This window comes from Corylus avellana, chromosome 1 (assembly GCF_965113065.1).
Source record: "Corylus avellana chromosome 1, dhCorAvel1.hap1.2, whole genome shotgun sequence".
NCBI lineage: Eukaryota > Viridiplantae > Streptophyta > Magnoliopsida > Fagales > Betulaceae > Corylus > Corylus avellana.
Genome location: NC_142490.1, coordinates 11,713,388 through 11,731,274, shown reverse-complemented (window position 1 = coordinate 11,731,274; position 17,887 = coordinate 11,713,388). Strand labels below are relative to the sequence as shown.

General features: G+C 35.6%; 1 protein-coding gene across 1 annotated transcript; it reads right to left on the bottom strand.

Annotated features, from left to right (window-relative positions):
• Positions 1-6,322: 6,322 nt before the first annotated feature.
• LOC132171557 (oxidoreductase, 2OG-Fe(II) oxygenase family protein) lies at positions 6,323-13,689 on the bottom strand. The gene is made up of 7 exons (XM_059582908.2): positions 12,981-13,689; positions 8,993-9,123; positions 8,733-8,850; positions 8,017-8,133; positions 7,629-7,744; positions 7,299-7,453; positions 6,323-7,189 (listed from the first exon to the last, which is right to left on the bottom strand). The coding sequence occupies exons 1-7, from the start codon at positions 13,525-13,527 to the stop codon at positions 6,706-6,708; spliced, it is 1,668 nt and encodes a 555-aa protein (XP_059438891.1). The 5' UTR covers positions 13,528-13,689; the 3' UTR covers positions 6,323-6,705.
• Positions 13,690-17,887: the final 4,198 nt, after the last annotated feature.

Below are 17,887 nucleotides of genomic sequence, written 5' to 3'. Positions count from 1 at the left end.
AATGTAAGTAAAACTGATTCCCTTCATCTTCTATGCCTATGCCTTTGCAACTTTTTTTAACACTCGTTGGTTCGTTTTTTTAGGGCTTTGATGTTGAATCCATAGGGGGTGGCTCGGCCACACCTAGACCGGCCCTGGAGGTGGCTCAGCTACCCCTAAGGTCCAACCACCCCCACCATAGAATTTTTCAAACTGAATATAGTGATTCGGTCTTTTTCAAAATCTGAAGTACTAGTTTTATTATATTTTAAAACTTAGGAGAAAAAATTAAAAACCCTCAAAATCCAAGTACCAAAAAAGTTATTAACCATAATAATAATAATATTCAATATGCTCAATAAAATGCTACTAGAAGACAATATCATATACTGAATTTCCACGTTCCTTTTATTTTATGAATAATATTTTCATTCCAAATAAAAATTTACGAAGAAACCACTACTCCAGTCTCCGGCTAGAGAAAACCTCCCTAGAACACAAGTTGCTCAATGAATAAGCAACTCCAAAAAAAAAAAAAACCCTACATACAAGCTTTCCCCATTATTCCGAGGAAGTACAAAATAACAAAACCTAACAACAAAATCCAACCGAAATTTATACAAATGAAACCAACACCAAACAACATCGGGTATCCACAAACCACAAAAACAATCATCTACATCAGTATCTTGTATCAAACAATATGATATAGTGTGTGGACAACGACGACAAGCAAGTGATCACTCACGCTTGAGTGTCTTGTGATTCTTAATAAATTGCCATCTCCTCACTCCTCCCCTCAAGAATTCTTCACCTGCTAATACGTCTTATCATCAACATCATCCATCCCGAACTTAACAATTACAATAGCGTGATAAATGTCTACTGTCCATACTTTGTTCTAACATGATCATATATTTCTCTATTTCCTCCGTTGTTGGTGATAGAAAGTAAAATTTATAATTATGCACTCACACTAACTACTTAGTAAGGCAAAATTATTGAATGTAAATCACCATAAACATTACTAGCTTGTATCAAACAATAGGTATCAAACTACCATCTACATCAATAGCTTCTATCAAACAATATGATACAACGTGTCAATAAGCAATTACTCCCCCATGCTGGGGATTCTTCAAAAGCCACCATCTGCCTTCTACTCGCGCAAGGTATTCTTCACCAGCCAGTAGGTCGTACCATCACGAACCCAATAATTACAATAGCAATAGCATGATATATGTATACTGTCCATATTTGGTTTCACCATGAACAGATTGTCCTCTATCTCCTCCGATGTTGGTCCTTTCCAAATTTGCTATGACATATAACAATAACTAAAAATGTAAAGAAACAATAATTTATTATTGGCGGTCAAGAATTCTTATGGGAGCCTTGGGGAGATGTTGGGTTTGGGAAAATTGCAAGAGACTCAAGTGTGGGGCAGCACTTTGTTTTTGACACTCTTTATCCTATTGTTTGATGGGCTCTCTTGATTTAGATGATGTTCAGAAACATATCATTTGATAGGGGTAGGCAGATTAACCGATTACCGATTACCGACCGATTACCGACTTTAACTGAACCGATATTAACCGTAACCGATAGTTATCGGTCGGTAATCAGTTAAAAATTTTATACCAATAAGCCTATCGGTCGGTAATCGGTCGGTTAAAAAATTTTTATCGAAAAACTGATATGACGGATAAGCTATTTTAATTTTTAATTTTTTAGAATTTTATATTTATTATTGTAGTGGATCAATATTAAAAAAAAAAAAAAAAAAAAAAAGAAAAAAAAAAAAGAAGCTATTTTAGCCAAAAATATACTCTAAAATAACTAATTTTTAATAAGCTATTTTAGGCTTTAGCCCAACAAAACGTATTTAGGCCTCCAAGACAATTAATTTTTTGCCCCAATTAACAACCAGTAAAAGCCCAATAAATAGCCTACAAAAGCCCTAACCGATTTAACCGACCGGTTAACCGATTACCGATATGATCGATAATTTTCAGTAAACACTTCTTATCGGTCAGTAATCGGTTAGGATTTGGTTAACCGATAGCCCATTAACCGGTCCGAACCAACCGATACCCAGCCCTATCATTTGATACCTATTGTAGACCTATTGTGTTGATAGAAGATGGTACTGATGTAAAGATATGATGTAAATGTTGGTGTGAATAATGTGTGATACATATTTTTTCGAAACAATTGGCATATTATAGAGAAATTATAGTACTAAATCTTTTTTGATTGGCGCAACAAGGATAACGTTCTGCAACCTATTTATTTCCAGACATATTGTAAGTCTACATTTACTTACATGAAATTTGGTTCAACATTTAGACTCAAAAGGATAATTTTGTGGTAGGCTACGGTTGGGAAACTTTTACCGTTGAAGTGTTGGCAGTAGCACACAAATACCCGCATTCATATATATAAAAAGACTCTACCGTCAATCTCATCAAACCCCAATCCAACTATCACAATTGCGTGATAAATTTCTTCCCTATCCTTACCATCTACCTCCATGATCATATCCTCCTCAACGACGACAAGCAAATGTTGAACCAAATCATAACGCAAGTGAATGTGGACTTACAATCCTCCTGAAGATGAACAGGTTGCAGCACATCGTCATCGTGTAGCGCCAATTAAAACATTTAATCAGCTCCCTAAAATGCAGCCACAACACAAAAACAAATACTGAATTTCTTAACAAAAAAACAACTCCAGCTAGGAAATTGGATCCTTTGATATCTTGTTATTATAAGGGCAGAATTGTCCCCAAAAAAAATACAAAATGACAATTCTACCCTTATAAGAACAACCACCGTTTGTCCAACAGTACACCGAACATTTTTTTTTTTTTTTAATTGAATAAGGAAAGAGCTACAAGGAAAGATCTTTCTCACTTCTTTATCTTTGGCCATTTTGTCCTCAATCTTCACTGGAACACAAGTCGCTCAATTATTAAGCAACTCCCACCAAAAAAAAAAAAAAAAAAAAAACAGCCACATACAAGCTTTCCCCAATCTTCTGAGGAAGTACAAAGTAACAAAACCTAACACAAAAATCCAACCGAAATTTATACAAAAGAAACCAACAACACCAAATAACAGCATGTATCCACAAACCGCAAAAACAATCATCTACATCAGTATATTGTATCAAACAATATGATATAATCAAGCAAGTGATCCCTCACACTTGAGTGTCTTGCGATTCTTCATAAAATACCATCTCCCTACTCCTCCCCTCAAGAATTCTTCACCAACTAGTAGGTCTTATTATCAGTATCATCCATGTCGAACCCAACAATTTCAATAGCATGATTAATGTCTACTGTTCATATTTTGTTCCAACATGATCATATCATTCTCTATCTCTTCCATTGTTGGTGACAGAAACTAAAATTTATAATCATGCACTCACACCAACTACTTAATAAGGCAAAATTATTGAACGTAAACCATCATCAACATCAGTAGCTTGTATCAAACAATAAGATACAACGTGTCAATAAGCAAGTACTTCCCCATGCTTGCGATTCTTCCGAAGCCACCATCTGCCTTCTACTCGCGCCATCAATATTCTTCTTCAGTCAGTAGGTCGTACCATCAATATTCTCATCACGAACCCAACAATTACAATAGCATGATATATGTCTACTGTCCATATTTTGTTTCATCATGACCATATTTTCCTCTATCTTCTCCATTGTTGGTCATTTTCAAATTTGCTATGACATATAACAAAAACTAAAAATGTAAGGAAACAATAATTTATTTTTGGGTTAAATTCACTTTACACCCCTAAAGTTTCAAGGGTTTTTCAATTCGAACCTCAATGTTTAAAAATTGGCAATGTACCCCCTAAATGTTTCAAAAAATTTCAATTCAGACCCTCCGTTACTAATTTTCTTCTAATTGGACGGAAATCATCCCATGTGCGTCTCACGTAGAATTTTGATGCCCTCTATTCCAATTTTGCCCTCATTAAAACCTATGAAATTACGTAATTGCTCTTATTAAAACCTATGAAATTGAGGGTAATTACATAATTTCATAGGTTTTAATGAGGGCAAAATTGGAATAGAAGACATCAAAATCTCACGTGAGACGTACGTGGAATGATTTCCATCCAATTAGACGAAAATTAGTAACGGAGGGTCTGAATTGAAAATTTTTGAAACATTAGGGGGGTACATTGCCAATTTTTAAACATTGGGGTTCAAATTGAAAAACTCCTGAAACTTCAGAGGGGCAAAGTGAATTTTCCCCTTTATTTTTGTTACTATCAATTGTAATTTTATTATACTTATATTACAGTGTTCTCCAAAAGTACTGTTTAACAGTTTTAGCACCGCAACCACAAGTTTCTCCCTCATGCATTCAATAATCTCTACCTCATCAGTACATTTTATTTCATTAATGTCACTCACACCATACATTTTTTTTATATATACCTCATCCTCTTTCTTTACAGTATAAGGAGGCATTATCCCAACGAATGGGTAGTGAACCTCCAACCTTATGCTATACGACATGATTCAGTCAAAAGCCTACTTACAATTATAGGCATATACTTCAATGTCTTCAGGATCTAAGCATCTGTCAATTATATCCTACATCGAAAGACTCAATAGAGGCATATATGAATGTGGGAATTTGTGTGCTACTGCCAACACTTCAACAGTATCAGTTGCCCAACAGTAACATACCACAAAATTATTTTTTGAGTCTAAATGTTGAACCAAATTCCATGCAAGTAAATGTAGACTTACAATATGACTGAAAATGTATAGGTTGCAGTACATTATCCTGGTCGCGCCATTCAAAAAATTCAATATGCTCAATAAAATGCTGCTAGAAGACAATATCATATACTGAATTTCCACTCTCCTTTTTTTTTTTTATGAATAATATTTTCATTCCACACAAAAATTTACAAAGAAACCACTCCAGCTAGAGAAAACCTCACTGGAACACAAGTTGCTCAATGAATAAGCAACTTACACAAAAAAAAAAAAATCAAAGAAGCAAGCTTTCCCCAACCTAACTCCTACATACAAGCTTTCCCCAATCTTCTGAGGAAGTACAAAGTAACAAAACCTAACAACAAAATCCAACCGAAATTTATACAAAAGAAACTAGCAACACCAAACAACAGCATGTATCCACAAACCACCAAAACAATCATCTACATCAGTATCTTGTATCAAACAATATGATATAGCGGGTCAACAAGAAAGTGATCTCTCACGCTTGAGTGTCTTGTGATTTTTCATAAATTGCCATCTCCCCACTCCTCCCCTCAGGAATTCTTCATAAATTGCCTTCATCTTCCTTCTTAATTCTTCCTTCTTTGTATATTTCTAACCTAAAAGCCTAAAACCATGAGTTTTTTAAGGCTTTGTTCAGTGTTTGGGCGAAGGGCGTCAACAATGACGGTGTTGCCGTTAAGAAACTCACGGCAATCTCATACCAATTCACTCTCTCTTAAAGCAGCGGAGCTTATCGTTCTTTGGAATATGGTTTTCTCTACATCTCTCAGTTAAGCCTTATCTTTCTTGCCTCTTTCGCTACTCGAGCTCAAACAAGGATCCAACCCGGACGAGCTGAGTTCGAACACCAGTTTTAGGCACGTGTCGAGCTCAAGCTCGAGCCAAACACAAATATGCTTGGACAAGGGAAGCTTAGGTACACTATGACCGTGACGGCTACGGTTCTCCTTTACACATTCAATAAGTAATACTTCGTCTATATATTCTCTTTTCCTAATGCCCCTCCTAAAAAAAAAAAAAAAAAAAAGTTTGATACCTCCTATGGATGACCACTAACTTTCCTCACTTTACAATTTTTGATCCAATTAAGAGCTTACTCATAATGAAAAGCATATATTTCTTTTGGATTTTCTGCATCGCAGCAAGTTAGCAACCTTTTATAAGCTTTGAAAGTTTTAAAAGAGGTTGCTCTTTATATTCTCCATCTAAAACTTCAACAATAACGACCTAACAGTATCCTACGACAAAATTTGTATTTATGTGTAATTAATTTCTAAAATAATAATACTTATACACCATCAATCTTGCCAAATTTTAATAAGAATCTACTACTTTTTTTCTATTTACTTTCTTGTCTACATGTTGGAACCAAATTTCATGTCTTGCATGTTTTTCAATATTAAACCTATGGTTTCTCTGTAGAAATCCTAATAAATTGAGATCAAAGCTTAATGCTCAGCAACACCATTCAATTCTAATACCACCCTCCCCACCAAGCTTGATAAAGGCTGGTTTTCACTTCCAAAAGAGAACTAGAAAAATCTAAACAATACGACCAGAAAGGTGATTTGATTAGTCTATGAAAGGGAAAAAAGAAAAGAAAAGAAAAGGAAAAAAAAAAGATACAAAGCAATGATTAGTACAAAATTCCGCCTCTACTTGAGCTAATTCACACTTTCTCAAACTTCAAGCTCAACTACCACTAAAATTTTACCATGATTGGTATTCAAGAAAAAGAAATTTATGACCACCGTACCGCTTGAGCCTAATCTTACTGTGGAAAAAAAAAAAAAAACTCTTTAACAGCAAGCAACCCTTTTTTTTACAACAAGAGAAACTCCTCAAGAGCAAGGAAGCGAACATGAATCCTACCGTTGTAAATTCACGTTGCTCTGGACCCAGGGCTGCCACAGACTTTACTTCACACCAAGTTCTTCTCAAACACTGATGCCAGGTTGAGAAGTGGTCTCCGCCGCATGAGTTTCATCAAGTGGGGAAGGTAAAGCAAGAAGCCGGCCTTTTTGGGCTCGTGGAGGAAGATGCTTTGCGTGTTTTCTTGATCCCATTGTCCATGGCAAGAAAACTCCAGTACCACCTTGAGGAAGACTTCGGGGGCTCAACACCATGGGGCGCACTGGGGCCAACATGACTACCGGAGCAGCACGAAGGACACCCCATCGGGGCATCGTGTCCATGGCCTCGTAGCCGTTGAGAGCTCCATTTGGGGCTGCATACGGGCTTGTAACGCCTGGTTGCCATAGAGTCATGGCACCTGCAGACATGGGAGGATTTGTTGGGGACTGGTATTGGTTGGACTCTGGCCGGACCCTGAAGAATGTGATGCTCACCCTTTTGTTGGGAGATGGACACATGACGTGTCTAGCCATGTCAGCACTGTTTCCCCTCATGACTAGAAGAGAGCTGCAGAAAAGTTAATAAGAAATTTGTCATCACTATCCAATAGGTTCAGCAAGAATTAGTTGATTAATTTCAGATTGTAAAACAATGAGAAGAATTTTTGAGTACATACCCTTCCTTCAGAGAAAGCATGAGTGGCCCTTTATAGTTCCCTTCGCTATCACTCACAAGAGTACGTCCAAAAGCCATTGTTGATTCAGAAAGGAGAATAGTAGAGATGGGTTGGTCCAAATGGGGTGGTTTCAGGAATGGCTGTGTATATTCGCCCTACTCGAAAAAAATATTTATAATTTTAGCTCTTGCTCGATTTAGAAGGAATTGAAAGCAAAAATCAAGGCACATAACACAAACCAAATGCCACGAACTTGCCCTCTTCGCAGGAATGTTCTACAGAAAAAATGACATAGGAGCAAACATGATAGTGCTGCTAGATATAGAATACCTCCTCAAAGAAGTTAATGATGCAACCATTTGGTTTTTTATACTCTGGAATTAGTTGCCATTGCAAAAGATGATCAATGACACTTTGGAGAAGAGCTGGCATTGGCTCTATACTGCCTGCAAACACAAAACATCAATTTGAGTTTACAGTGGACAATGTAATGTTAATCTGTAAAAAAAAACTACAGCACCTATGTTATAGTTTTTTCAAGGGTTCAGATTTAATTTCAAGTGTTCCATGAGAAAGAGAGAAAAAGGTAAAATATTAAATCTGGACTCTTATGTGCTGGAGTTATTTTTTTTTTTTTTACAGCACCTAAATCCGATTTTGAGGACCATATCACAAGTTTGACAAAGCAAAAGAAGCTATTAGATCACAAAAGTCTTACTTGTTTCAGTGTTACTTGTAGCTTCCTCTTTTATTTGTCCAAAAATTGGAATCCCAAACTGAATTAGCTCTCTCTTGTTTCCCTTCATCTGTTTGTTGAATAAAATGAAGGTCTCACCTGTAGATTGAGGAAGGTTGACTTAGATTTTTTTGTAAGAAAAAAAGTAAGTAAAAGAAATCATCATCTGTTTGCAGGACAAGCTTTCCACAACACCATCATGTTAAAAAGGGCAGGAAAAAACAAGAAGTTTTATAAAATAATGCTTGAAACATACTATTGCAAAGAAATTAGAAAGAAACTAAATTTCATAAGAGAGTGCCTTCAATTCTGTTCAAACAAATTCTTCGATAAACCAAAAAAAGCCTCAAAAGACTTGCCAAATATTAAACATCTTAAGAAATTTTAAAAAAGATCAACTAAAATGAAATACTTCACTATTATCCAAAAAACCTTTAAATTAAGACACTTTGTGAAACCTATATTCAGCTAAAAATTCATCAATAAAAAAAATGCACAGATTTATACTAAGCTTCAAATTCCTCCTTTGCCTTTGGCTAAGCCCTTAAATGGACTTACAAATCCAACTAAGTCTCAAATCCAACTTATTGGGGTTGGCTCTTACTATCTCAAATTTTGATCTTGAAGAAAAATGTTTTGATTACAATAGTCACATAAAGTCAATTACAAAAAATTGCAAGGATGAGGCTTCAAATCACCTGAGAGCTCTCCATTCAGCCCTGCCGCCCGGAATTCATTAACAAAGTCATTCAACTTACAGAGCTCTGAATCAGTAAATATGTCCTCATATAACTTTAACCCTTTCACAACATTCACCTGCCAGTTGCAATAATCTTTCAATCAACAATAGCCAGCTGCTTTTCGTTTATTATAGCATATATACTACTGGATATCAACTCTTTTTATTCCATGCTCTCTATAGAAAGAATGTGCTTAAATTGTGAAAGAAAAAACTCGCCATGTGCCCTTTCACTGGCTCCTTAGCTGAGAAACCTTTTGTCAACTTGATCTGGCCAGGACGTGCCTCACAGTCTTCATGGTTAGAACATATGCTAATGTTTTCTACAGTTGGCAGCACTTCTTGAGATCCTGCATTCCAAGCATTGGAAGTAATAAGGGATCACTAATGCGTTTACAATGACTGATGATAGAAATAGTTCACACAATAATTGGGGGCAAGATTTTAAAAATCAATTGTTATTTTATTGTTTTGTCGGGGTAACTTTATGTCAGAGTAAGAAGCTTATATACTTTAAAAGTGTCAGTTTAATAGCGACCACCATGCAAGAGATACTTTCATAAAAATCCTATAAGCCACCCAGGCAACAATTTCTTTCTACTTTTTTGTCTTATCAATCAGTAATAATGATGAAAACAACATGATGGAGTTATATCAAAAACCAAAATTAACACAATGAAAATAACAGAAACCTAAAACAGAATCCTAAGTTAAGGAAGCAATATCTCCTGGCTGATTAAACGATGGGGTTGTATAAGCGATTTCATGAATTACGGCAGCAAGATAAGACTGGACGAGCATACGAGTGAGTTCTATAAGTTGTCCTTTTTTAAGGGTAGGATGCAATGAGAGGCTGATGAGCAACCTGCTATTTATCCAGTTTGATACTAGCTATATGGGATGAGATGCTGACTAATCATCTTTCCAACCTCGAGATGTTACCAACATGCTTTTCGAGTGGAACAATAGGTGGTTCCTTATGGTCCTAGGCAACCTTGAGTACCTCGCCCAACTATTGCAGCAATCACAAGAAGTTCTAGCATTGTTCAAGCAGAAAAAAGGGTCCAAACAAAAGAGAGTTTTCTTAAGGCATATTAATGATGAGGTGCATGCTACAATTAATGCTAGAAATGAAAAATATAAAGAGGCAACAGACCAACATTAGCGCTTTAAAGAGTTTGTGGAAGGTGATCAAGTTCTGGTGCATTAAACAAAAGAGAGGTTTCTTAAAGTGGCTCACCATAAGTTGACATCAAGAAAGATTGGTCCTTGCAAGATGTAGCACAAAATAAGTTCAAAAGATTATGTGAATTATCAGATGATATTCAACAGGGAAGAAACCAAAAATTAGATATAGGTAGGGGGGCCAGAATTTGTTTTGGGGTTGGAATAGACTGGGTTGAAAGGTTTTGGGAGGACCAACATTAGAAAATTCTTAAAAGTACCCTTAAAAAATCTTAGAATACTCTTAGATTTTTTTTTTTTTTTTTTTCCAGATTTTTGGGGGGCTAGGGCCCCCTGGCCCCTCTTAATTCATCCCTCATCTTCAAACTAGTTTGATCTTTAATGTTGTTGATTTATTTGATCTTTCATGGCTTTGATGACTATGAACAGCATTTAAAAATCGAAAAATTAGAGTGACAGGTTACCAAAAAAGCCTAGAGATGTGATTGAAGAGATTCTTGGTGGTTCAAAGGAGGTTAATCATAAAGAGGAAACCTGTATCTTCAATTTCTCATCAAAATGGCTTGGTAAACCTGCTATTGAAGTAATTGAATTTCTAAAAGAGAGTTGAAAATCTTTGATCCTGCAAAGTATGATAAAGATATTCATATTTTCTCAACAGAGTTGAGTTCCCTTCATTGTACTAAAATTGATGTGGGGGTGGAAATTAAAAAATAAAAGTAAAAGTGCACATATTCCTTTCAAACTAACACTCAATTTGCAATATTCATCCAACTAAAAGATTGTATCAATTTTTCACCAAACTACCAAAAATTTACAATGTACTCCCTTTATACCAAAATTGACAAAAATACCCTTATAAAAAATTTAAAAACAATAAAAAATAGAAATTTAAACAAATTTAAAAATAAATTTAAAAAAATTAAAATTAAAAAATAAAAATAAAAAATAAAAACTGTGAGACTGGATCGGAAACCAATGAAAACCAAATCCGGTTTCTGTTTGTGGATCATGTCAGCTTGGAAATACCCACAGTAGTGTGTACCCCCCTTTATACCAAAATTGACAAAAATACCCTTATAAAAAAATTTAAAAACAATACAAAAAAAAAAAATTTTAAAAAAAAAACAATTCTGACCCACAATAGTGGCCGTAGGTATTTACTAGACCCACGGCCACCATGGTTTTTTTTTTTTTTTTTTTTACTGTTTTGTCTTTTTGTCAGACAAAATAAGAACATTGCATGGGACATTGATGCAATCGATTATTAGTAGGAGATATTACAAATTGAGTTTTAATTTGAGAGAATATGTATACTTTTTTCCAATATAAAAATAACAATAAAGGGATCACGGGATTACTATTGATGCAATCACGTAGAATTACTACTTGCCACAACTTGGCCTTTTTTTAATTGAGGGGTTGTTATGTCTTTTTGGATCATGTTATTCAGTTTAATTTGGCCCTATTGATGTTTTATTATATTCAAAGATTATAAGATTTATGTATAAAAAATAAAAATAAAAGTGTCTCATGTCACTAATGCTTGCTTTCTATAGCAGTTTTTGTCTCATTTCTATCATAACTAATTAAGCACACGGACTTTTACTTCCCTGGACAGTGGACAGTACCAAAACGCTCGCTGCCTTTCACAGCAAAGCTGTGTCCCCACTGTCCCTATCCCCAATTCCCAAGTGCCAAAAAAAGCAGGACACCGGTACAAACAAAAGCAGCCCACACACACCCACAATCCCTCTCGACCAACAATATCCGAATCTCGAATAACTTTATTCGGCATCCCAAACACCCACTCCACCTTCATTGGATTGATCACCCAATAGGGAATAGCCAGCCCCTCACGGGGCTTACCCGTCAACTCGGTCCCAGTCAATAGTCCGTCCCACGACGAGTCATAAAATTTAGCATAGGGATTACCAGCATAACTTTTGTCAATTGTCAAAGCCCAACAACCCACCACTTCTTCCAGAAAAAGTAAGAAAAAAAAATCAACAACAGAACAGCACGGCACGTGACGTCAGATTAGAAATCCAACGGTTACGGTCGCAGGCCGCCTATAATAAAATCATGGAACACATCTCGAGGACTTCCATCAACGTGTTGGAATTCGCGACTCCCCAAACTAACTGTAACATCAGATTGCAGCCAAACCCTATTTCCCAACCTCGAAATTCTAAAACCCCACTTAAACCTCGGGAGGATATCAACCACATTAATATATATATTTATTTCTTTTACTTTTGTTTTTTACTTTTTTTTTAACTTTAATTTTGATATTTTCGGAAGATTCATAAGAAAAGTACAAATTTGGGCGTGTCAAAACCTCAAAAGCGAAATTTATGGTTGAATTCAAAGGGGGACAAATTTGCAAGCGGGGTTTGAATTTCGGATCTGGGGGAGGAAAACATGTTTCTCGCTTGGCTCCTGAGAAAATGGAGGATTGGTATAGCGTTTTTCACGCTTCAAAATTTGGAAAATAATGGTAATAATATAATAATAATTTTTTAAAAAATTAGCACAACCTCAAGTCAGCGAGGGCGTACAGCTCTATTGCAATTTTTCGGCGGTGGTTTTTAATTTTCTCAGCTACCAAACACATGAATCTCAGATTCTTACTTTCCTACCGTTTCTCGGCAACCAAACTGGACCTAATTTTTAGTACTGCTAAGAAACGAAGACCGAACCACGCGCCGTATCTCCTCAGCTAGTTACCTTCGCATTCAGAAAAATCAAGAATTCACCGTAAAAATTAATCCTACAATTGACAAGCGCCGTATCTTCTCAGTTAGCATTCAGAAAAAACAGGAATTTACCATAAAAAAAAATTAAAAATTAAAAATTTTGAATCCTACAACTAACAAAAAAAAAAAATCTGATTTCGTTGCGAAAACTTTGCAGTAACATCACCGATCGCTTTTGCCAGGGAAACCATCAGAAGTTCAGAACCACATAAATAGGAGAAAGAATCTGAGCTTTGAGGATGAAAAGTGAAAGAACTACTTACCTGAATCAGTGATATCACTATCCGGTGACGAATCGTGCTCTTCACCGACCTCACCTTCACCATTTCCGTAACTTTCCGTCACTTTCTCCTCAATTTTCTCTTTCTCACCGACTGAGAGATCTTTCTCGTCGAATTTGGCCACCTTCACCTCCTCGTCCTTCTTCCTCTCGGCCTCAGCGCTCTCGACACTCATCTCCTCCTTCTTCTTCGCCGCGACACGTCGCAGCTCCACCGCCACGTCGGCGATGGAGTGGTACTTCTGCATCTGTAGCACGGGGATCCAGTTGAGCCTCCGGCGGTGAATCGCGGAGAAGACGGCTTCGTACTCGGTCGGCGCACCACTGGTAAGCAGCGTCAGGTGCCCACACAGCGCGTCGATGATCGCGTTCGCTGCCGCGAACTCGCCGCGGTACCACGCGAGGATCGCGTCCCGGGCGAACTCGTCCGATATCATCATCGGATTCTGCATCGGTATCATCGTCGGCCCCACCATCTGAGGCGGAGCAGCTCGGTTGGTCGGTGACGCTGGCCCAACCTCCATCGGCATATCGCTACTGCAACTCGGAAACCGATACTTTTCCCGGTAATTTCTATACGCAAATGCTCCGGAATATCGGAATTTATCGGAGTTTGTGCTATTTACCGGCCGATATTCAGTAAATAAATTATTTCAGACGCAAACGATAGAAAGAGACATACAAAGGCTCGGTTCTCAAAACCAAAGAGGTTTGGGGAGGTTTTGTGAGGGGGATATATATACGGCCCTTGGGTTGCTTTGTTCGTGCAAGTGGGGTCGCTTTACAACGTGGCAACTTGTGGAGGATGGTGACGTGGCACGACATGTTTTTTTTTTTTTTTTTTTTTTTTCTCAACGGAAATGAAGGTTGGTTAGGACTCGGGAGAGTTTGAGGGGAAGGTGGGTAAATTACCAAAACAGGCTCCAGTGCACCAAAACGGTTAGGTTAGTGTGTGATTTTAATTATTTAGCTGTCCACGTGATCAATTTGGCTGGCGAGGATTTCCATGCAGGATTATAGGACTGCCTGGGGACAGAAAAAAAAAAGTTTGCTTCCTGGGGGGTGCAATCACTCTTAGACTGCCATATGAATAGTAATTATGGTGTTTTGTGATCGTAAAAACATTTGAATGGGACAAAAAAAAAAAAAAAAAAACATGTATTTTACCACCTTTTTCTTAAAATTATAATCACTATTTTTAATGATCTAAAAAGACACACGTATCATCAAACCTAACCTAAAGCCTAAACAATATATTGAGTAAAATTATAAATAATTTCATTGCATGTGCTTGGGAATCTCACCAGTGACATTAACTTATTGTACTGAGTTTTCTTTTAAATTAGATTAGAATTTTTTTTTTTAATTTAGTCTATAAAAATAATATGTGTCTATTTTTTTAGTAATATATGAGTTGCACATGAGTTTTTAATATTATTTATTCCAACTTTGTCTTTACTATTAAAAAAACATGTAAGATGACACATGTTATTTTTATAAATTAAGTTAGAAGAACTTCCTTTAACCCAGTTTAAAGAAAACTCCGTCCTAACTTATTTGTTCATTCTATTTTTTTTTTTTTAATTAAAAATGTGGAAAGGGGCGGCCAGTGTAGTTTCCTCCCTTGGGCGTTACCATCGGGGTTCCCACCCGCTGTGAAATGTCCGGTTTGAGCCATAGCTACTGCCTAGAAAGGCGAGCCCGTCACCACAACCCCACAAAAGTGTGAACCAGTAGAGCTCCTTCAAAGTAGCATCTGGTTCACGCATATTCTATTTTTCATTCAACTATGCTTGCTTTTAAGAGTATTTGCATTCAGCTGAGTAAATAATTAGTTAAAGAACAATTTTTTTATTTTTTTATTTTTTGGTTGCTTACTTTTTTAAAGTACTTACATTTGACTTAATATTTTTAATTTTTAATTTTTACTATTTCATTTAAAATATTTGTTTTTTTTTTTTTTTTTTTATCTATTTGCACCCTAATCAAATCATTAATTGAAATGACGACCACGGTGTAGAGCTTTTTTGGGTATTTTTTGTTATAGGATTATGCAAAATTAATAACCTATTGACTATTTTTTGCTTGCCCAATGTGAGCGCTCTAATAATCTTGTTTAATTTAGGAAAAAAAAACATGAAATCAAACTAATAATTACATTGATTTTATATAAACATAAAAAGACTATCAATTATGTTGTATTGGAAACTTTATGAATAAACTTAAAATACTTCCTTCATAAGTTGGCAAGTTCCACTAATGTCGTGAAGGTTTATAGATCAGTATTAATTATTTATAATTAGAGTGTCTGAATTATACGACAATTCGAAAATCCCAATCATAAGGGACCTTAATTCAAAATGTATATAGGAGGAGACAACTCATAATTTGAATATATATATATACATACCCACTTCATTTAATCATTGTTCATTGTTTAGGAATTTTGAGAAATGTGGAGATTGATAGTTGTCCCTTGTACAACTAGCCTAACATTATTTATGAATAATGCTTTTAATTGACCAACCATTTGGTATTTCTCCAAAAGGTTGAAAATTCAAGTTTTCTGTGGATTTTATTAAATACGAAAAAAAAACCCTTTATTGATTAATACAAATCAATTGAATTGGATAAATCCATAGTGACCAGTTCAAAAACTGTACTCATTCTTTGGAAGCCAATAATTAATAGGAATTTGCCCCTTCATGTAAGAAGTATAATACAAGTGGAGGTGGAAACCCCAATTTTAAAAATTAAAAAAAAAAAAAAAAAATGCAGAAGCAATGCATTTATCAAGAGCAAAAAGCCTCATAAATTGTTTATTTTTAACTTTACAAAGTAATCAATCTTAAAATAAATTTAAGCTGGCCTCATTTATGCTTCAGCACGCATAGTAAATAGGTTTCTTAATAAAGATTATCAAATTAATTAAATTGTAATATCATATTAGAGATCCTAGATCGAGATAAAATAAGAGTAATGTTATGGGCAGCATAACAAAAAAAAAAAAATGTTATGGGCAGCATTGAAATAAACCATCATCATCACCCAAGTTTTCTTTGTAAGAAAATTATTTCCCTTATTTTCTCGGCAATCAAGCAGAGCTTTTTTTTTTTAAAAAAAAAAAAAAATCTTTAATTTTTTTTAGTTTTTTTTTAATTAGTGTTTAATCATTTTTAATTTTTAGGACACGTGGCGTATTATGAGAGTGACACATGAAAATTCCGTTAATTGGGATTGACGGAACTAACAAAGGTATTGATTTTGTTTTTTCCCATAGGCTGGATACTAGATTTCTCCCGTTTTAAAACTTAGAGGGGAAAAAATAAAAACAGTCAAATTCAGGTACCAAAAAAGTTATTAACCTTTTTCTTTTTTTTTTTAACGAATTATCTTTTCATTGATGTAACAATCAAATTGGGCAAAATGTTTTGTACAATGCCAAAAATACAATCTGGAATATTCACAACTCAAACATTATCTGTGACATACGCAATAGCCTGTCGGGCTATTGTAAGACAATATCTACGAAAAGCCACCGTCCTAATCAATTTCAGATTTATAGTAAATTTCGATGAATCACATCGCTACCAAGTTATTGATTCATTGGCTTTATCTGTCTCTATTCGCTGTCAGGTCATTGATTCTTTGGCTTTATTTCTGCTACTAGTTGCTTTATCAATCACAATCTCCTTCACTGCCTCTACCATAATGACAATTTTGACGGCTATTAATTAGTAGTTTATAAACATAGGAGTTGTAAACCGTTTTGAAAATATATATATATTTTTTAACGTATATTTATAAGGCATGATTCCTAATCAATTGAACTATTCCTTAAGGACAAATACGAAATTAGCAAGTATGATTGAGGGATGTGATCCTTATATCCATAACTCAACAAGATTCAAATTTATTACGCAAATATATATTACCACCTTACCGAACAAGTGTGATAAATAAAATTTAAAAAAAATTAAAAAAATTAAAAAAATAAAGGTTGAAAGGGTGATTTAGTGATTTGACATCACCAAGTAGGGCTGGCGAAAATTGAATGACATGGAAGAGCCACAAGATGCCTGTGGAAGTGGGGCCAGGGGCTAGAGGGCAATAGGAAGAGGACCATTTGTATTCCCTATTCCCTAATGAGTAATGACTGAGGCGGTGGTGAGGGGGCCCAGCGAAAGCCTCTATTGTTGGCGTACAGACGAGGAAGGGAAGGTGTGGCGGGTCCCCCTGCGGGGTGCCACTCGCAAGGGCTGGTGGGTTGTTGTTTGTGGTTGTGGCCACCCAAGCCCGCATCCGCATTGCGCACATGCGGACGATACCCTCTCCACCATCTAACCCGCTGAGCCGGCTATTCAAAGCCACTTTCTTCTCTCTTTTTCTTTCTTGGCTTCGATTCCAAAGCAGCCTCCAAACACTGTTTTAAAAGAGCTTTGCTGTCTTATTCCCCTCATCTTCTACAAAAGCAAACATCAAGTTTGATTTTTAAAAACACAACTTGATCTTAGAAGAATCCTAGTTTAATTTTTAAAATTGTACATTATCATCTCAATAATATCTATTTCTACAATTATATTTGTGAACTCATGTAAATTCTACACAAATTCAATCATTTACTATATAGAGATCGATAAATATGTGGTGAAAAATAATTTTTATTATTATTCTTTTTTAAATCACACGACTTTCTACCAATTAGTTTGTAAAAAAACTTGAATAAATCAAGTTTTAGAAACAATAAGTGTCTTTTTAAGCTATTGAAAATGCATTTGAGAAGTACATGCTATTAAAAAATATATGGTTTACACCTGTAAAATACACACGTCATTTTTAGAAGCTGATTTGTAAGAAATTTATGTCCTTTTTTTTAAACACGTCGTGTTG

Coding starts and splice junctions, on each gene's coding strand:
- LOC132171557 (XM_059582908.2), bottom strand. CDS start 13,527: ATGCCGATGGAGGTTGGGCCAGCGTCACCGACCAACCGAGCTGCTCCG. Junction 9,124..12,980: donor TAGTGATATCACTGATTCAG/GTAAGTAGTTCT, acceptor CTTGGAATGCAG/GATCTCAAGAAGTGCTGCCA. Junction 8,851..8,992: donor AGCCAGTGAAAGGGCACATG/GCGAGTTTTTTC, acceptor TGCAACTGGCAG/GTGAATGTTGTGAAAGGGTT.